This window comes from Atractosteus spatula, chromosome 13, assembly GCF_055471065.1.
Source record: "Atractosteus spatula isolate fAtrSpa1 chromosome 13, fAtrSpa1.hap1, whole genome shotgun sequence".
Lineage (NCBI taxonomy): Eukaryota > Metazoa > Chordata > Actinopteri > Semionotiformes > Lepisosteidae > Atractosteus > Atractosteus spatula.
Genome location: NC_142718.1, coordinates 24,254,209 through 24,275,237, shown reverse-complemented (window position 1 = coordinate 24,275,237; position 21,029 = coordinate 24,254,209). Strand labels below are relative to the sequence as shown.

At 36.3% G+C, this 21,029-nt stretch overlaps 1 protein-coding gene across 1 annotated transcript in view; it reads left to right on the top strand.

The window, feature by feature from the left end:
• The window catches only part of LOC148821919 (titin-like), a 169,369-nt gene that overhangs the window by 1,510 nt on the left and 146,830 nt on the right, over positions 1–21,029 (top strand). Inside the window, exons 2-32 of the mRNA XM_088929988.1 lie at positions 1,180–1,283; positions 1,494–1,697; positions 2,599–2,886; positions 3,150–3,238; positions 3,330–3,556; positions 4,146–4,413; positions 4,736–4,879; positions 5,166–5,300; positions 6,806–6,946; positions 9,720–9,779; positions 9,905–10,163; positions 10,422–10,488; positions 10,614–10,832; positions 10,928–11,070; positions 11,475–11,659; positions 11,805–12,035; positions 12,387–12,631; positions 12,836–13,056; positions 13,406–13,570; positions 13,935–14,103; positions 14,414–16,104; positions 16,449–16,730; positions 16,934–17,200; positions 17,475–17,747; positions 17,846–18,109; positions 18,206–18,466; positions 19,159–19,419; positions 19,614–19,877; positions 19,958–20,218; positions 20,407–20,667; positions 20,759–21,019. Coding sequence (XP_088786114.1) covers positions 1,193–1,283; positions 1,494–1,697; positions 2,599–2,886; positions 3,150–3,238; positions 3,330–3,556; positions 4,146–4,413; positions 4,736–4,879; positions 5,166–5,300; positions 6,806–6,946; positions 9,720–9,779; positions 9,905–10,163; positions 10,422–10,488; positions 10,614–10,832; positions 10,928–11,070; positions 11,475–11,659; positions 11,805–12,035; positions 12,387–12,631; positions 12,836–13,056; positions 13,406–13,570; positions 13,935–14,103; positions 14,414–16,104; positions 16,449–16,730; positions 16,934–17,200; positions 17,475–17,747; positions 17,846–18,109; positions 18,206–18,466; positions 19,159–19,419; positions 19,614–19,877; positions 19,958–20,218; positions 20,407–20,667; positions 20,759–21,019 — 7,897 coding nt within the window. The 5' untranslated portion in view covers positions 1,180–1,192. The remainder of the gene's footprint in view (positions 1–1,179; positions 1,284–1,493; positions 1,698–2,598; positions 2,887–3,149; positions 3,239–3,329; positions 3,557–4,145; positions 4,414–4,735; positions 4,880–5,165; positions 5,301–6,805; positions 6,947–9,719; positions 9,780–9,904; positions 10,164–10,421; positions 10,489–10,613; positions 10,833–10,927; positions 11,071–11,474; positions 11,660–11,804; positions 12,036–12,386; positions 12,632–12,835; positions 13,057–13,405; positions 13,571–13,934; positions 14,104–14,413; positions 16,105–16,448; positions 16,731–16,933; positions 17,201–17,474; positions 17,748–17,845; positions 18,110–18,205; positions 18,467–19,158; positions 19,420–19,613; positions 19,878–19,957; positions 20,219–20,406; positions 20,668–20,758; positions 21,020–21,029) is intronic.

Sequence of the window (21,029 nt, the reverse complement as noted above, 5' to 3'; positions counted from 1 at the left end):
AAATTATTTCCATAAGTAACTGTTTTCATCCTTTTTCTACAAGAAATATGAAAATAATGTTTGTGTTTTTGCCATTATACTTTATAACACATACAAATTAATGTTTTAATATATCATAAATATGACAGATTTCTTAAACATATAAAAGACTTAGCATGTATGCACATCCACATTATTCCAAATATTTCTTAAAACATTAAATCAAGACAATTTTAATCAATTGAAAATTAAACTTAAAATTTGAAACTTTATTTTAAATTTCACGTTTGCCGTATGAAAAGGTTTGTTAAGCCATTGTACACAAATCTGTCCTTTTATTTCTTTAACATAGTGTGTGTGGAATGTAAGCCTGTTGTGGGTCTTAGGAAAAGGGCCACATGACTCTCATGCCCAATACACAGTTGTTCCATCCATCAGTAAACTGACAGTTGCTCCTGGACCTGTATGTTTATTCAGCCATTGAGACAACCTGGAGCCAAGGGGTGACTTGCAAGTGAATGGCAGGTGTTTCAGAGGGGGGGGCCTGTGTAAATAGCTGACACCTATGTTTTTTAGATCATTACTTGTTTATAAACTAGCTGCTAAAATATATTTTTTTAAATATTTATTTGGGATCCTAGCATATATGATCAACAAATTGAGAGACTGTGTGAAAGCATTTGGCATGATTAAAATTAAATGTCATTTATTGAAGGGATTTGTAACCCTGGTCCTGGAAAGATCCAATTTAATAAGTTACCCTAAATGATTTATTTCTAAAGACAGGTTGCATTTGTAAGTTGCTGATTAAGCAAGTAATTGGTTCACCTAAGGGACCTTAAAATTACTTCATTTAACAAACTACCTGTAATGGATAACTAGTCATTTTTTTCCAAACCTTTAAAAATTGGTGATGTTTTTAGACAATTTCATATGGGAAATCTGTTGGTCTGGGGATCACCAAGAGCAGGGAAGACAATGCCTGAATTATTGGCTAAATTACTTATTAAATCATTTAAATCAAGACTATTTTATTCAATCAGTCATTTAAAATTTCGAGCTGCTATATGAGGACATTTGTTAACTCATCATGTACAAATATCAAATACTATAAGCAAGTGACCATAAACTCTCAAACATTAGCAGTGCTCAAATTACATACTTTTGAAAGTAATCTCTTGTTTTTGTTTTGTTCTCTAGGGTGCCTAAAGCCATGTCGACACAAGCACCAACGTTTATACAACCGCTGCAAAGCGTTGTGGCACTTGAGGGTAGTGCTGCAACGTTTGAGGCTCAAATAAGTGGTAAGGAAGCCTTTCTTTCTATGTCTTCTTGAGAATCTCACAATTCAGCTCCACTGTCCCCTCTGGTCATGTGGCTTGTAGCACACTTACAGCTTGTTTTGATATCAATGGCAGTGATGATCTGAACATTTCTAAAAATCTCCTTCAGATCGTGTTTTGATTTTTACCAGGGAAGCAGTTAGCTTCATGCATTTTCATTCATCCCAAAAGGTACTCCAGTTCCTGAGGTGAGCTGGTTTCGTGATGGCCAGGTTCTTTCCACTGCCGCTCTGCCCGGCATACAGATCTCGTTCAGCGATGGCCGCGCTCGACTGACGATCCCTGCCGTGACAGCTGCGCACAGTGGAAGATTTTCCGTGCGAGCCACCAATGGTGCTGGACAAGCCACTAGCACAGCCGAATTACTTGTGACAGGTAAAGAGCAGATAAGAATGGAGTGAACCGCTATTGTGTGATGTATAATGTGCTAGTCACTTAGACACTAGGCTTGGCATCTTTTCAGGCCAACATAACAAAATACATTTATAATAATTTTAACTAGGGTCTTGTTAAAATATTTACCTTAGATTCCACATTAATTCGATAATTCTCATAGTATTCAATTATTTTTTCAAATTATAGAATATAGAATTGAAACATTTGAGTCTTGTTGAGAATAGAATTTCTATATTGACATATAGTGCTTCATATCACAAATGGTTGTTGATTAAAGTCATCCAATATCAACTATTAAGCACAATGAGGCTTGACATGACATGTCAGATTATTCCTTGAGAAGTTCCATCCATTTTATCCAATTCAGGAACGTGAGGGAGCCGGAGGCTATCCCAATAAGCAATGGGCACAAGGCAGGGTACACTCTTGGGACACCTGTGGGACATCAGTCCATTGCAGGGCAGACTCAAACACAGACACACATGCTCACACTAGGGTCAATCTTCCCAGAAGCCATCTAACCTACCAGTATGTTTTTGAACCGCGGAAGGAAACTGGAGCACCCAGAGGAAACCCACGTGAACATGAGGAGAACATAAAAACTACATGTAGTTAGCATCCCAGGTCCAGAATTGAACCTAGGGCCCCAGGTGCTGGAAGGCAGCAATGCTAACCACTGTGCCATCATGCTGACCTCCTTGATAACTTGAAAATATTATTTTATGTGTTTAAAAAACAATGGAACTGCTTTTTAATATTTGATGGAAGGCAAAATTAATGTTAGAGACAGGTGATTAAAACATTATAGGTTAATGCATATATTTAAGTAAATTAATTGAAATGATATTAACAGGTTGCTTTCATTACTTTTCTGTTGTAGCCGAAACAGCGCCCCCCAACTTTATTCAGAGACTACAGAGCATGACTGTGAGACAAGGAAGCCAAGTGAGACTGGATGTTCGTGTAACAGGAATCCCTACACCTGTGGTAAAGTTCTACAGGGAGGGAGCAGAGATCCAGAGCTCCCCTGATTTCCAGATTGTACAAGAAGGAGACCTTTACAGTTTATTGATTGCAGAAGCCTTCCCAGAAGATTCTGGAACCTACTCCGTTAGCGCCTCCAATAGCAGTGGACGTGCTACTTCTACAGCCGAACTATTGGTTCAAGGTACACATTTTGAGAATTCTTGTTGCTCTTTGTTGTTTTTCAACAGACATAATTACGCTTCCTAAAAAGACAGATTAAGTCTTTTAATTTATGGTGTAACCAAAAATGTTTTGAGAAAGTGTTAAAGAAAATGGTTTCATTTAAAAATTACATGCAGGTTTTAATATTTTGAATATTGCAGTGGAAAACTACAGATGTCTTCTACTTTGAGAGGATATTGTATTAATTACATGTTCAATAATATTTTTCCATTTCATTTTAAGGTGAAGAGGAAGCAGTACCTGCTAAAAAGACAAAGACAATTGTATCAACTGCTCAGATTTCTCAGACTCGACAGGCAAGAATTGAGAAGGTATGTGATTTTCACCTCTTGGATGCAGTTTCTCTATACAGTTTATTATGTGGTAGATTGATGATGTGATGTTACCTTGCCTCTCTTACAGAGAATAGAAACTCATTTAGAGACTAAAGCAGAAGCAGCAATGGAAATGGTTGTGGATGGAGCCATGGTAATACAGCAACTGCCTCACAAGACTCCCCCTCGTGTGCCACCTAAACCAACTTCAAAATCTCCAACTCCACCATCTGCAGCTGCCAAAGTTGCAGGAGCACGCCACCAGTCACCTTCCCCTGTTAGGCATGTGAAAGCCCCTGCTCCATCTCCTGTCAGGTAAACAGATTCAGTCTAATGCATATATGTTTTTTTCTGGGGTATTAACTCTTAATAGGTTCATGCAAACTTCACCAGTTTTGCTCTTTAACTGCTGTCTGGTTTCCCAAAATGTAATTGAATATTCAGTGGTATTGACAAGATAGCAATTTGTATATGTTATACCTAAAGTTCTTAGAGCACTAAAATGGAGATTAATATATTAATATATACAGTTATGGCTGAAAGGTGAATGGAAGAATAAAGGATATTAGTGTAGGTATCCATCTTGTATTTCAAGTATATACAATTTACAAGAATAATGTTATCTATGAAATTACATTATCTGTGAAATATATCTGGGGGAAACTTGTGAAACAATAAAAAAATCCATATTTCCTGAATAATTTCCTTGAACAATAGTGCACTCTATAGGATTTGTCTTTCAGCACAAAGCTGTGTTGCCCATTTGAGTACTGATTTCAATTAATCAGTAGTTTTAAATATTCGCAAAACCTAAGGGGTTTTCCTTTGTGTCCTACACTGTGAATAGTAGTTTGCTGTTTTTCTATATACTTTTAACAATTTGTTTTATTTTGATTCTTCAAAGATCTGTATCTCCTTCGGGAAGACTCTCTACTTCTCCAATTAGACCTGTAAAATCCCCACTGCTGACTCGCAAAACCACAACCACAGTTGTTGCTGCTGACGTTCGCCCTCCCTGGAAACAGGAGGACTATATATCTGGGACTGAGACCAGATTCCGAGAAACCAGAGTGACTACTGGTGGTACCCAAATTCACATTGAAAAACAATGGGAAGGAATGTATGGAGTAGAGCAGCAAGTTTCTGGTGCTGTCAGAATTGCCACCAAAGAGGTAAAGTACTAAATTACTAGATTCTTGATTTGTTCATCCTTGTGGATTGCCAGCATGAGTATGAAAACATTTAAAGTTGAATAGACATCAAAATACCCAATTGTTATGTGTCTGTATGGCTTCTGATATTGACACAAGGTCTGCATTACCTGGTTTGAGCTTTGCATCTCTCTTAATACAGTATAAGGAAATGTTTAAAACGTCTCTAAATATCCATCAGTGCAAGCTCATCTTTGTCAAAAGGGGGCACGACAATGCCTTGTTTATGAAGAATGTGCCATGCAAATGAAAAACGTTTTCTAATCCCACTAATTTATAATAGGATCAGCATGAGAGTGAAAAAACAACTGCAGTAGCTACGGTGGTAGCTGCTGTGGACCAGGCCCGGGGCCGAGAACCTTCAAGTTCTGTAGAATGGACAAGTACAGAAACAAATGTGACTTCTATGCATTTACAGCCAGTGAAGGTACAGGTAGTTCAAATAAAAAATCTATTATCATCTGGTCACTCATTTCACACAGCCATTTATTTATTTTTTTCACTTCACACTGTGCACCTCTTCCTCCAAAACAATTCCCTCAATTCCCTCAATTCCCTAACAATTTTTTCAACCATTCCACATCATTATTTTCCCCATTTTCATCCTTTTTTAACTTTTATATTCATTCAGCATTTATTCTAATTTCTTCACCTTATATTTGCTATTTAAATATGCTATTTAATTCTTTATTCATTTTTTTAAACACATATAGACCAGACATGAGGCAGATAAAGAAATATCTGTAGCCACTGTGGTTCATGGCATCAGCCAAGAAGCAGACAAACTAAAATCCACTGTTGAAGATGCTACTACGGAAATAGAACTGAAAGTCCAAATGCAAGACCAGGTATAATGTCTTCTGAAGAATGTCATTTAATTACAGATTTCTATTTTGCAGTTCATTTAGAATCACTCCGCATTTTTCCTACCAATGACTTCATCCCATGGAGTTTGTTATTGAGGATTTTAAATGTGTTAATGTTATGCATCTCTAACAGCTACATTTAAAGATATAAGCATTGGTAGTTTTATTCTCTAACAATGATACTCAGTTCTTTATTAGGTGTATAAATGTTGTTAAGTCATACTTTTTTGACAACACAATAGCTTTCAGATTTATTCAACATTCATTTATACAAGCAAATGGTTGTAAAAGTTTAAGGGGTCAATTGAGCGATATGAATAATGATTTTTTATTTTAACTCCATAGTCCTATAGATTTAGTTTTAGTCTTTTAAATGCTCAATAAATTTAGAAAACTTTCTATTGTCAAATAACTATAGCTTAGTCAAACGTATGTATTACAATTAACAAATTAGTCACTAACATTGTTGGGGATTAAGACTGATGAATGTAGTTTCAAACACACTGTTTACATTTGTAAATCAATCATTCTAGCTTGAAGTGAAGAGTCCCTGTTGTAAAAAGATTCATTTCTGTGTAATTTTCTAATTTAGGTTTTCAACATATCACTATAATTATCTGGCAATACATCTGATTAGTCATCAGACACAATTTATCTTGAAGACCTAGAACAATGTTGTAAAACAATCTGTAAATAATATTAAGAAGTAATAATTATAAACAGTGAAATATCAAGTTAGATTCTTTAATGTTCTTGTATACAAAGTATTCTATTAGTTTTAGTGACAGATTTATTTCATTATTAATTCAAGTATGTTTTTAAGGCATTTTATTTTGCCTTGCTAAGCTGCACAATGAGATTGAAAGAAGCACAGCTGCTGCTACTGTAATCGCTGCAATTGACCAAGCTAGTGTAATGGGCGTAATTTCAAGAATTGATGAATTTTACGCTTTGGAGAGAACGTGGTGTAATGTTGAAGCTCATCTATTTCAGGATCAGGTAGCTTGGATTTCAATTTAGTTATCACTCCACTTTGTTAGAGTGCATTTCACGCCTCAGTATAATTACAGCACAGTATCGTATCCCGAATTTCACTTGCCACCATTCGTGATAAAATGAATCACTTTCTAGGACACAATTATTATTTTAAATGTCTTTTAAAACCACACAGTTATATATGAATGCAGTATAAGTCCCATTTTATTTAGAAACAGACAGATTAGTAGAGTATATGAGGAATGGTTGTATAGTATACAGTTTCATTTTGTTAGGTTTCAGGTTTCCTTAAACCTGTTTAGTGTTAGAAGAAGTAAAGTTTTTGGATGTAAACACTTTCACTGTGTACACATGCTTTGAGAACGCCACGTTTTAGAGCACTTTGATTGTAAAATATCAATTTGTAGCTTTAGCAGTGCCAAAACCAGATTAATTGCATTTTTACTTATTTATTATGCTGAAAACTCATTTATTTGATTGTCCAACAACAGGACTCTGAAAAAGCAACAGCATTGGCAACAGTAAAAGCAGCTGTTGACCACGCCTGGGTGCGAGAGCCTGTGCCCATGGTGACAGAAAAGTCAACAAAGGAAACATCATCTGCCATACATGTGCAGGCAATTCAAGATCAGGTAGCTAACAATGACATGTGACATACACAAGACAGTTTACACCTTCACCTTCCTTATCTTTATGTTTAGCTTTCCCTCTTTCCCTCTAGTATCATTGCTACTAAGATAGAAGATTAACATCCTGGTGCATGCATCCTTGTCCAAAGGATTATTCTTGTCCTCTAAAACGCACAAGAATGAAGTACTGTAATTATCAGCTTACCTTAACAACTTACTCTAAACCTTAGTGACAGTTTTCTTACTTTAGATCATCTAACACTGTTAACAGATCAAGATTGTTTTAATGTTAAGCTTGACACATCTACCTTTGCTTGATTATTTAATTTTAATGCCATGGATGATTAGAATCTATGTGCAGGTTCAAACACAAAATACTGCTTGTTGTCTCTAGGCTGAGGTTGGGAAAAAGGCTGAAGCAGTGGCCACAGTGCTGGCCGCTGTGGATCAAGCACGTACACGGGAGCCAGTGCATGTGGAAGGGGCTTACTCTGAAGAAGTGGCTGTAGAGCATGATTATAAGCATCATGCCATATCTAAGCAGGCCTCTGAGCAACAAGTTCTTACCAAGACCATCAAAATGGAGGCTGTGAGAGTTCCTTCGGAAGTTCAGATTAAGCCAGTTGATCAAATGGAATTTAAAGTTACACAGGTTAGCCTTTTTGAACCTGGATCTTCACCAAATAATAATTCTAATTAAAATCTCACGTTTGGTTGGCATCATTTAAACTGTACTTTGTTGGTTGCTGTAGATTGAAAGAAGTAAAGAATCTACTGCCCACGTGGACACCACATATTCTACATCCCCAGTTCCTCATTTCACAGTGTCAAAAGTAACTGTTCCTAAACCTGATCATACATATGAGGTAAGAATGGGTAATATCAGGCAAGCAGTGAAACCATTTCTAAAACAGCAGAGCTAATTGTCCTCATTGTGAATCCAAATGGAACTCCAAAACAATCAAGCACTAACTGTATTTTAAATAAAGGAAAACAAATCTTCAAATGCAAAGAAATATACAGTAGGTTTCTGTGGAAGATTAATGCAGGTTGTACTTTAGGATTAGATCTACACATCTAAGATCTAATTAGATCTGCAATTCGAAAGCCAGAGAAGACAGATGACCACAGGTGCTGGACTCCTATTTCGATGAGTTAGCAGGTATCATACGATCATATGATATGAGCCCATTTTAGGCAGCTATCTAGAAGCTCTGAGTGTAAAGTAGGTTCCTGCTTGTCTGAAATTCAACCTGTTTCTTCTGAAGCAGAAGTTAATTGACCCGTTTACAGTTTCACTGATTCATCTAACAGTAATAGTTGTCTAAACACTGTTCTTTTGAACCTAGCATAGGCGCCAGCTCTGTAGATTTATGGATGCTTGAGCACCTCCAAAAGTGTGTTCTGCATTTATTATATACAAAAAATATTTTAAAATATTCAGATTCGGAAAAAGAAACACAGTGTGCAAATATGTAACTAGGTTTGAGTGGGGAACTGCATCAGTGTGCATTGGCTGCAAAGGAACATGTAATGGATAATTCCACGCTGTTGAATTAGAAATTTTGAAAAGGCACAGCAATTCATCTGTTAAGTGTTCTTCAGCTGTGAGCTCACATCTGAAGAAGGCTTAAGAATCTAAACTGTTCCAGTCAAAATAAAGTTGTTCCTAAACAACTTACTGTTGAGTAAACAGAAGACTAAAAATAGTGTACTTTATGGAGTTGTATTGGGAAAAGTGCTATGAATAGAAACATAGTCATCATGATACAACTAATAAAGAAATAATTTTCTGCAGGATAGGTGATGCTGCTCCTTTCAGCCTATCCCAAATCATTTTGAAAAAGGTGGCGCCTATGAGACTTTGCAACTGTCTATCCTGCTAAAAAAAATCTACATTTTCACCAATGTCTCTCAAACAATAACATCAAGATGTACTGTAACAACTTATCAAGTAAAGAATAATAATAAAAATAAAATCCCCACCATTATGAAATGCCTATTTTCATCCATACTCTTATAAACTAATGGCCTTAATGTTCCAATCCTTCTCATTTTCTTTTGAATCATAACTAACTTGGATAACTAATATATTTTCATTTTCTTGTTGAGTAAAAAAGTGATTTTTTGGACCACTATTTTAACAAATTCTTCTTGGGTTGGTTAGGTTTCAATAGCAGGTTCTGCTATTGCTACTCTGCAAAAAGAGCTATCTGCTTCTTCTGCTCAAAAGATCACCAGGCCAGTGAAGCCTCCCCCTCATAAGACAGTGGAGACACGAGTGATGGCAGAGCATGTGGTCTCAACTCCACCTCCATTTAAAGAAACCACAGAAAAGTACCAAACACATTATGACACACACTTACAAAAAGAAATAGGTACTTCCTTTTTAGGGGTGATGGAAAGAGAGCAGAAGTACAAAACCATGGAAGAGTGGGACAACCAGGTTTGTAATAAAGTGTGTTCTCCATCACCTAACACTGTATTGGCACTGTGCACCAGTTTCAATAACCTTTCCCTTTCGCAGTTACCCACCCATCTTTGCCCTCCTCAAGGATTGCATCTGCTTGAGCACCACTTTGCTTCCTTGTTACCTTGCAGTCATGAGTGTTCTTAAGAAACTTTACATTCTGGAACATAATTCAGCTCCCTCTGCTGGAAGACCTTTCACCATTGCTTGACTTATTACTTGGCCGTGTTATCCCAATCCTGTAAAACAAGCAATATATTCAAATTTGACCTCTTCTAATGCTAACCTAAAATGTCACTTTTACAGGTTGAAGAGGCAATTCCTGCTCCTGCAGAAGCAGCTGTCATTCCACCTACACTGGTGGCTGTAAGTGTTAAATTTTGTCATGTAGTGTTCTTGAGGAAATATGGTGTGCATCTTTTAACTCCACAAAATGAGCTACTGTCAAAAATATCAGATTTTAAAATAATTTCATGCATTTTAATTTTCAGGGTTTGAAAAATGTCACAGTCATTGAGGGAGAATCTGTGACTCTTGAATGCCACATTTCTGGACATCCAGCCCCTGCTATAATGTGGTTCAGAGAGGACTACAGAATTGAGAGCTCAATTGATTTCCAGATTACCTATGAAAATGAATTTGCACGTCTTGTAATTCGTGAAGCCTTTGCTGAAGACAGTGGCCGCTTTACTTGCACAGCTACTAATGAAGCTGGAACAGTCAGCACATCCTGCTACCTGCTTGTCCAGGGTAAGAATTTAAATATGCTATCCATTAATGGATACTGTTAGCTATAATAATTGCAAATATTTCTTTATGTGAAAGTTCTTAAATTAATTTTCAGTGTAAAGGAAAACACTATTGGAAATTTAGGGTCATTACCTTTACTCAATACCAGGCAATATAATGTTGCAACATATCTGACATAGTTGGCGTTTTTCATTTTGTGTCCGTATTCTCAATCAGTTCCACAGGAATCAGCATTTAAACCTTTTTCTTGCATTTCAGTTTCAGAAGAAATAGAGAGCAGAGAAGAAGTCTCTGCTGTTTCTGAAGTTGTGACAGTAGAGAAAAGGTAAGTTAAAAGAATTTCAGAAAATACAAATTACAATAATACAATTGTAATGATTGTGCTTTTATTTTATTACTATTGCAAAGGAAAAATATGTATTTTGGATTTAATCTTTTCTATGTTTGCAGTTTTGCTGCTGAATCAAGAGAAGAGACAGTGTCCGAGATTAGTGGTGTTGCAGAGGCTGTGGAATCTGGAGCAGGTGTTGTTCCATTCTTTGTGAGGAAACCCACAGTGCAGAAGTTAGTAGAAGGAGGAAGTGTTGTATTTGACTGCCAGATTGGAGGAAGTCCCAAGCCACATATTTACTGGAAAAAAGCTGGTGTACCACTAACAACTGGATATAGGTACTTATAATAGAGTACAATTTATAATACAGGCTTTTAAATTTCCTGTAATTTCAAATTGTATGCACTTAATAATTTTTTTTTATACACTTTAGATATCGAGTGGCCTACAACAAGGAAAGCGGAGAATGCAAACTCGAAATTTCCATGACATTTGCTGATGATGCAGGAGAATATTCCATTGTTGCTCGGAATCAGCTTGGAGAAGTATCTGCCACTGTGAATCTTCTTGAAGAAGGTCAATAAGCTCCATGTGAAACATAGAAAATCACTTTGTCATGAATTTCTTCTGAACTCCATAAGGCACTCATAGAGAATACGTTGAAAGCAGAAATATATTTAAAATAAATAAATATATGCAATATAAAACATTTATTATAGAAGGGCTTATTTGGGAATGTGATATCTCTTTGGCATTGAGATTCAATATTGAGACAAAACAAACTTGAAAGAAAGTTTTAAAAATGAAAGTGGACAACATTAAATTAATAGAATTGATAGAATAGTCTTTTTTGATGTGGTTTGAGTACATGCCAGCATGATAACATTTTATTACCCAGAGAAACAGCTGATGATAAGGATACATTAAAAACATATTGAAAACAGAAAAATGTAATTGTTTTATTACATCTTGTTTTGCAGAGGAATATGAGGCTTTTATGAAACAACAAGAGGTAACTTACCAGACTCAAGTGACCGCATTTGTGCAAGAACCTAAAGTGGCAGATGTTGCACCTTCGATGACTGAATATGAAAAAGAACAGATTCTTATTAAAAAGAAAATGGCCCAGCAGACAATCATGATGAAGACTTTAGTACAGGAGCGGGTGAGGAATGGAGATTAAAAATCATTAAATAATATTCTAAAAATAGCACATTGGCTTCACAATTAAGATTCCATGTTTTTTTGTATATGTAACTTGGCAATAGTTGAGTATGATTCTTATCAAAATATGTTTCTGTTATTCACAGGAATATCAAATCTCTGCATTCGAAGAGAAGATAATCAGAGAGATTGAGTTCCGAATTCTAAAGATTACCTACCAGGAGATTGTAACAGAAGATGGGGAAGAGATGATAGTGGATGTCCCAGAGCATGAGGCTGTGGAATCAGCTTTTGACACAGCAGTTAAAAGTTACAGAATTTTTGAAGGCATGGGAGTTACATTCCATTGCAAAGTATCTGGAAATCCTCTTCCAAAGGTAAGCTTAAAATACAAAAATAAAGTGAAAATAAAGATAAAGTGAAGATAAAATATAAAAATAACTGGAATTTCAATCCAGCTAGTATGTTCAAGTTTTTCAGTTGACCAAAATAAAGTATTTAATAAGTGCTACATTAGCAGCTACAGTACAGTATATTGTCCAACGGTTGAGGACAGATGTTACTCTTAGAGCACTCTTACAGTTTGTCTTTTAGTTTGGTCTTTTAAGTTTTAATTTTTCATGTGTTTATTTTTTTGACCTGTTCTAGTTTTAAAACAAAAAGTTTATTATTTCTTCCCATTGATAAACATTTGTCTTTCTTTTTGGTGTTTTCTTGTATTGCAAAAGATTGCATGGTTTAAAGATGGAAAACGCATCAAACACGGAGGCCGTTACCAAATGGAAGTTCTGCAGGATGGAAGAGCCAGTCTACGTATTCCAGTCATACTGCCAGAAGATGAAGGCATTTACACAGCATTTGCCTGCAACATGAAATCAAATGCTGTTTCCTCTGGAAAGCTGTACGTGGAACCCACAGCACCAAGTGGTGCTCAACCATATTTCCCTCAACCTGAAGCAGTGCAGAGAATCCGGTACAGTTTTCTTATCTTTCTGTACTTTTACATTTATTATTGTGCCAACACTGACTTAAAGCAGCCATTTGTCAATTCTCCCTCAGTCACAAATTATTTGTCGCTTTTAAAATAGCTTCTTTTTTTATTCTTTTTTTCTAGTCTTCTAGTCTGATTATAGTTTAATACTAAAAATAGTAAAAGTACTATTTCATTCCTTTTTAGCTCTGTTTCCCCAAGATCTCCAAGTCGCTCTCCTGGACGATCCCCAGGCCGTTCCCCAGCTCGCAGACTTGATGAGACAGATGAGAGTCAGCTGGAGAGACTGTACAAGCCTGTGTTTGTCATGAAGCCTTCATCCTTCAGGTGTGCTGAAGGCCAGACTGCGAGATTTGACTTAAAGGTTGTTGGCAGACCTATGCCTGAGACCTTCTGGTTCCATAATGGTAAGAGACTATACAAATTTTGTTTTGATGGCCTCAGATAATATTGACAGTTTATTCTGAAATAAAATTGCTCTGCAAAAGCTCAATGTGATGCAGCAAGTTTTAGTTTTATATACTAAAATGTATATATATATGTGTACATATAATGTTTTCTTGTGTGAATAAATAACAAAAAGCAGCATTGTAACACTGAAATGAAATTGAAATGGATTCATTTGTACCCTAAAATTATTTTATATTATCAGTCTGATATAAAGTGATCGAAAATGTATTGCATGCATGAACACTGTACCATAAACAAAGTTCTTGATAACATTTAAGACACCTATTTCTGTTTTTTTCTATTCAGGGCAACAAGTGATTAATGATTATACCCATAAAATTGTGGTAAAAGAAGATGGCACACAGTCTTTGATTATTGTTCCTGCAATGCCTAATGACTCTGGTGAATGGACCGTTGTTGCACAAAACAGGGCAGGAAAAACATCTGTTTCCACAACGCTCACTGTGGATGGTATGATATTACATTAAATTAATATATTTTTATTGTCTTTCCTAGATGACAGAGGGGTTAGGGATTCATTTAAAATATACAATTAATAATTTAATTGAATCTATCGTAGATATATATTGTAAAGGAACAAGTAATAGGTTTATTCCATGCTGAAAAGAGAAGAAAGAAAACACAGCGTTTCAACTGTGGAGCCTTTCTTCTCTTTTCAGCATGGAATAAACCTACTACTTGTTCCTTTGCAGCCCAAGCATACTGTCGCAGCTACCCACCTGATATATATATATTGTATATATGTTTTCTGTAGTTTTGCTATTTATAGCAATTAAGTTGAAATATTTTGTTGTTTTTATTTCTTCCTTTGTAGCTAAGGAAAACCTGCAGAGACCCCAGTTTGTGGAGAAGCTAAAAAATTTGAGCATTAAAGAAGGTTCTTTGGTTGAGCTGGCTGTCAAGGCTATTGGAAACCCAAATCCTGATATTGTCTGGCTAAAAAACAGTGATATCATCTCTCCTCACAAATATCCAAACATCAGGTACACGGTGTTCTATAATAATTGATTCCTAAAATTAAAATGTAATTATAAACTGTAGCCTGAGACAAGTTAATGATGGCTAACAGTTAATTACATTCTTGTCAGTTTATTTCTTAATTTATTATTAATAATATACTGTATAGATAAAATATAGCATAGGATATTAATTTAACACTGTGGTCTTAAAGTTTTAATTTTACAGTAAATGTGCACATACTGTATGCCATGAACATCTTGTTTTCTATTTCCAGATAGACTTTGTAGACTTTGTCAGCAGTTTAAATATTTGATGTATGCTAATTTGTTTCAGAATTGAGGGCGGCAAAGGAGAAGCCACATTTAAAATACCTTCAGCAATCAGTACTGATAGTGCGTGGTACACAGCAACAGCCATCAACAAAGCTGGCCGTGACACCACAAGATGCAGAGTCAATGTGGAAGTAGAATTCACAGAGCCTGAACCTGAAAGGAAGCTGATCATCCCAAAAGGAACATACAAGGCCAAAGAAATAGCAGCACCTGAATTGGAACCTCTTCATCTCCGTTACGGACAAGAGCAGTGGGAAGAAGGGGATTTATATGACAAGGAAAAGCAGCAGAAGCCACATTTTAAAAAGAAGCTCACTTCTGTGAGGCTGAAGCGTTTCGGACCTGCACACTTCGAATGCAGACTGACTCCAATAGGTGATCCAACAATGGTTGTTGAATGGTTGCATGATGGCAAACCTTTGGAAGCAGCCAACAGACTTCGCATGGTAAATGAGTTTGGCTACTGCAGTCTTGACTATGAAGTAGCTTATTCTAGAGACAGTGGCGTAATCACCTGCAGAGCCACCAACAAGTACGGAGTTGACCAGACTTCAGCAACTCTAATTGTCAAGGATGAGAAGAGTCTTGTTGAAGAAAGTCAGTTGCCCGAAGGCAGAAAGGGAATGCAAAGAATTGAAGAACTAGAGCGTATTGCCCATGAAGGAGCTCTTACAGGGCTCACTGAAGAAGTGTCAGAGAAAACCAAACCTGAAATAGTCTTGTTTCCTGAACCTGCAAGGGTACTGGAAGGTGAGATTGCAAGGTTTCGCTGCAGAGTGACTGGATATCCTCAACCAAAGGTCAATTGGTACCTCAATGGACAGCTCATCCGCAAAAGCAAGAGATTTAGGCTTCGTTATGATGGTATTTATTACCTGGAAATAGTTGAATGCAAGTCCTATGATTCGGGAGAAGTCAAAGTGTCCGCTGAAAACCCAGAGGGAGTTGTTGATCACACAGTGAAACTTGAAATTCAGCAGAGGGAAGATTTCAGGTCTGTTCTACGTCGTGCCCCTGAGCCAAAAGTTGAAACACCTGCAGAAGTTGGAAAGGCCTCATATGAAGTTATTAAAGTTGAAAAACCACCTGAAGTTCCACAGCCTAAAGAAATTGTAAAACTTAGGAAAGCTGAGAGAGTTATTCATGAAAAAGAAACAGAGGAGTCAGAAGAGCTTAGAAGCAAATTCAAGCGCAGGAAGGAGGAAGGGTACTATGAAGCCATCACAGCTGTAGAATTGAAGTCTCGCAGAAAGGATGAATCATATGAGGACATGTTGAGGAAGAGGAAAGAGGAACTTCTTCACTGGACCAAACAAGTGCCTGAGGAGGAGAAGAAAAAGCCCCTCCCTGAAGGCAAAGTGACCATTCCCATACTTAAACCCGACAAAGTGGAGCTCTCTCCAAGTATGGAGGCTCCAAAGATCCTGGAACGCATTCAAAGCCAGACAGTTGCCCTGGCAGATGAGGCTCGCTTCCGTGTAAGAGTGGTCGGAAAACCCGATCCTGAGTGCCAGTGGTTTAAGAATGGAATAAAACTAGAGAAAACCGAACGAATTTACTGGTACTGGCCTGAAGATAATGTATGTGAATTGGTAATTAGAGATGTTTCAGCAGAAGATTCTGCCAGCATTATGGTTAAAGCCATCAACATTGCTGGAGAAACTTCAAGTCACGCATTCCTGCTTGTACAAGGTACTGCTTGTATTGTGTTTTAGTGTTATTCATGATAGATCTAAATTCACTTACATTTTATTTTTTTTTCAAGAAAATGTATTGAACATAAAGTAGATAACATTTACAAAAGTTACTGTATATTGTATGCTTATAATATTATCTGACACTACTCAATGTAACAACATATGCATAAAGTACATACAGAAAATTAACAAGAAAGTACAGGTTTATTCACATTACATCTTTGCACTCACTCCTCAAGGATTTTTATTCTTCATTGGAAAGTTTGTTTTTCTGAATAATAAGACACAGATTTTTATTTTTTGATTAAACTACAACATTTGTTTTCAATTCTTTTTCAGCTAAGCAAGTCATTACCTTCACTCAGCAGTTAGAAGATGTCAGTGCTAAAGAGAAGGACACCATGGTGACTTTTGAGTGTGAAACCTCTGAGCCCTTTGTCAAAGTGAAATGGTTAAAAAATAATGTTGAGATTTTCTCTGGAGACAAATACAGGATGCACTCTGACAGAAAGGTTCATTTTCTTTCTGTTTTAATCATTGACATGGGGGATGCAGCAGAATACACTTGTGCCCTTGTAGAAGACAGTTACATCAAAACTTCTGCTAGACTTGTTGTTGAAGGTAAGCCTTGTTGAAGGATACAGAAATTGATTTTATTGTTTATTATTGCTTTGCTTCTCGACAATTCTGCCTATGCACATTTTAAGTCGCTAATTATGCAAGCTTACTCCCTCACTAAATAAATTAGCAAACAATTTCAAAATCACTAGTAGTAGTGTAGAATTCACTTTTTTCTCAAATGTTTTTTTTTTCCTTTTCCATAGGTGCCCCACTAGAAATCATAAAGAAACTTGAAAACACTGAAGTACCCGAAACCTACTCAGGGGAATTTGAGTGTATTCTCTCCCGTGAGGATGCTGAGGGGAAGTGGTATCATGGGGACGTTGAGATTACACCAAGCAGTAAATATGTTATTTCTTCCCGGCGTGGCCGACACACTCTTTCAGTGAAAGATGTCAAAAAGGAAGACCAGGGCCAATACAGCTTCATTGTAGGTGACATAAAGACAATGTCTACCCTGAAAATGTTATGTAAGTATTTAAGCAGTCTTTTAAAATAAGATGATATATTTGATAAATCCATGTACTTAAAAATATATACTTTGCATACAATATTTTTGAAATATTATGGAAATTAAAAACATCATTCAGATATTTAAAGCTGTCAGTCCTATTATGTGCTGTTTTATTTACTTCTTGAAGATGTCCCTGACGTATGAGTAAATTAGGGAATAGGACACTTGTGTTTTTCAGTATTAAAATATCAAAAAAATTAATGAATTGAACCATGTGCATCTCCTTTTAGTACGCCCTGTCACACTTGTGCAAGGACTTGGAGACAAAACTGTTTGTGAAGGTGATATTGCGCAACTTGAAGTGAAGTTTTCTCAAGAAAATGTGGAAGGAACCTGGATGAAGAGTGGCCAACCCATCCAGCCCAGCGATCGAATTCACATTGTGATTGACAAGCAGACACACAAGCTGCTTGTAGAAGATACCACCAAGGGAGACGCTGGAACATACTCCTTTGTTGTAACAGGACATGATCTTTCCACAACAGGACGCTTAACTGTTCAGAGTAAGCTCAGAAGATACTATTGTCTTTGGTTTTAATGTGTTGCTGTTGATAATTTTGAGTTTTGTTTTAAAAAAACATTTCATTGCATTTATTAACAGGTATTGATATTGTGATCCCACTGAAAGATGTCACGTGTGTTGAGGGAACAAAAGCTGTAATGGAAGCTAAAATCTCTGCTGCAGACATCAGTACAGTGAAGTGGTACCTAAACGACCAGCTGTTAGAGCCAAGCGACAGGATTCAAACTGTTGCCAAAGGATCCAAGCAGCGATTGGTGATCACTCGTACTTTTGCCTCTGATGAAGGACGGTGCAAACTTGTTGTTGGCAGGGCTGAATCAAGTTGCAACCTTTCTATTGAAAGTAGGAACTATTTTTTTTTTAAATCTGAAAATCTTTAAAGCAAGTATGCTGGGTTTAATGAGGATACTAATTTCTTTTTTTCTTATTTTTTTGAAGGAATTCATATTGTAAGACATCTACAAGATCAGGTGTGCACTGAAACCCAAAATGTGACTTTTGAAGCTGAGCTGTCTCATCCTGGAATTGATGCTGTCTGGAAGTTTAAGAACCAGATCATCAAAGCTGATCCCCAGTACAAGATTGAAACAAAAGACACACGATACTTGCTGACAGTAGTCAATACAATGAAAGATGAGGAAGGAGAATATACTTTTGATGCTGGAGAACACACATCAACTGCAAAACTTACAGTATCAGGTATGATACACAATATTTTGTGTACCAGCATGAGTAGTGTTAGTGTCCTCTTTACTGATTTCAGTGCAGTTATCTCTATGTCCACTGTTTGGAATTCAAATGAATTTACAGTAAAAGCTTTACTTGACTATGTTGATTAGTATAGATATGAAAGACACAAATGTTGTGTGGTCTTAATATTACAATATAAAACTAGGCAAAGATGAAGTCTGTGTTATGAGGGATGTTTACAGTAGTGAAAGATGGCAGCAACTGAGCATGCAAGCAGGACAGAACCAGAACGTTTCCCGAATAGTCAAAGATTATTTTCTACTGACTTATGTATAAAATGCAGACGATTTGAGAAACATCCCGGATAGTACTGATCTGGATAGTAAAACGTTTGCTGTATCATAATAAATACAGTTTTCCTCTACCACTTCATTATGATAAAGATTTAACATTTCTTGTTAATGTGTTTCAATAATTCACATTACACCTGGAAAAATATTTAATCTCAAATACATCTGATCAAATTTTTTTTAACATTTTATGAGTTAATTAAAAAGTGTAGTTTTCACTTTTAACAAGTTTGAAAGAGGTAAGAACAACTTGCATTTGTTAATGCATTTATTAATGCATTAATAAAAAATAAATAAATATCCTGCTTTGCTGTTACAGCAGTTGAATATTGTATTCACTTCATCCTCTAGGTGGAGCAATCAACAAACCACTACAGGATGTGACTGTAGCTGAGTCTCAGACTGCTGTGTTTGAGTGTGAGGTGGCTAACCCTGATTCAGAGGGAAAATGGCTGAAGGATGGCAAACCAATTGACTTTAACGATAACGTTAGGAGTGAAAGAGATGGTGCAAAAAGAAGGCTTGTTATTGTCATTACAAAACCACAAGATATTGGTGAATATACCTACCAAGTGGCAACTTCGAAGACAACAGCCAATCTTAAAGTTGAAGGTAGAGTTAAAACATTTTCTTTATTATTAATATTTATAGAATTTTTAAGTCAGCATATTGTTTTGAAAAATGAAACTGTATGATAAAACTAGAAGAGTCTTATGTTCATGGATATATGTTAAAAATTGCAATCTTTTGCTAGATAATTTCTCTGCCATTGTTGTGTGACTAATTCGTATTTTCTAATTTAACAGCTGTCAAAGTTAAGAAGACTCTGAAGAATCTAACTGTAACTGAAACCAAGGATGCAATTTTCACCCTGGAACTCACACATGCTGATGTAAAGGGTTCACAGTGGATTAAAAATGGTGTTGAACTTGAACCAAGTGACAAATATGAAATACGTGTTGATGGCAAAGTTCATTCACTGAAGATCAAAAACTGCACTACACAAGATGAGTCAGTTTATAGTTTCAAACTTGGAAGGGTTGGAGCTAATGCCAGACTTAATGTGGAAAGTAAGTTGGAACCATATATATGTTTGTTTAAAAAGTCAGTATAGATTTTGTGCTATGCCTTACTTTTTTTTCTCTTTCAGCTATTAAGATTGTTAAGAAACCTAAAGATGTGACAGCTTTAGTAGATGCCACAGCTTCCTTTGAACTGAGCTTGTCTCATGATGACGTACCAGTGAAATGGATGTTTAATAATGTAGAGCTGAAACCAAGTGAAAAATGCAAGATATTATCAGAAAGGAAGGCACATAAACTCATAATTCAGAACATCAGTTCTGCAGATGATGGAGAATACACAGCTATTGTTGGACACTTGGAATGCAAAGCCAGATTACATGTTGAGGGTAAGCATATTCATGGTAAAACAATTGCATATGATTTTATCATCCTTTTATTAGGAACCCCTACCCTTGCTTGTAAATAGAGTCAACATCACCAATTGCTAACATATGTACATGTATGTTATAGTAAACACACTAAATAGAAATTTTGTGCATTTGTAGTAGACATTTTGTTATATTTTATATTTCAGCTTTGCGTATTACAAAGACGATGAAGAGCATTGAGATTCCTGAAACAAAGGTTGCAACCTTTGAATGTGAAGTCTCTCACTTCAACGTTCCCTCCCTGTGGCTGAAAAATGGAGTTGAAATTGAAATGAGTGAGAAGTTTAGGATCGTAGTTCAAGGCAAGCTCCACCAGCTGATAATTATGAACACAAGCAGTGAAGATTCTGCAGAGTATACATTTATATGTGGAAATGACAAAGTCTCTGCGACTCTCACAGTAAAGCGTAAGTAGTCTTTTCCAGATATTACATGGCACTAATAAAATTTTTACACATCAATCTAAATATCTAAATAATACAATGCTTTCTTTTTCAGCCATCTTAATAACATCCATGCTAGAAGACCTTAATGCCCAGGAGAAAGATACTATAACTTTTGAAGTAAATGTAAATTATGAAGGAATCACTTACAAATGGTTGAAGAATGGAGTGGAGATCAGATCAACAGACAGATGCCAGATAAAGTCAAAACAACAAACACACTCTTTGACAATCCGAAATGTACACTTTGGTGATGTTGGAGAGTATTCTTTTGTGGCTGGCTCAGCAGCAACATCTGCAAATTTATATGTTGAAGGTAAATATGT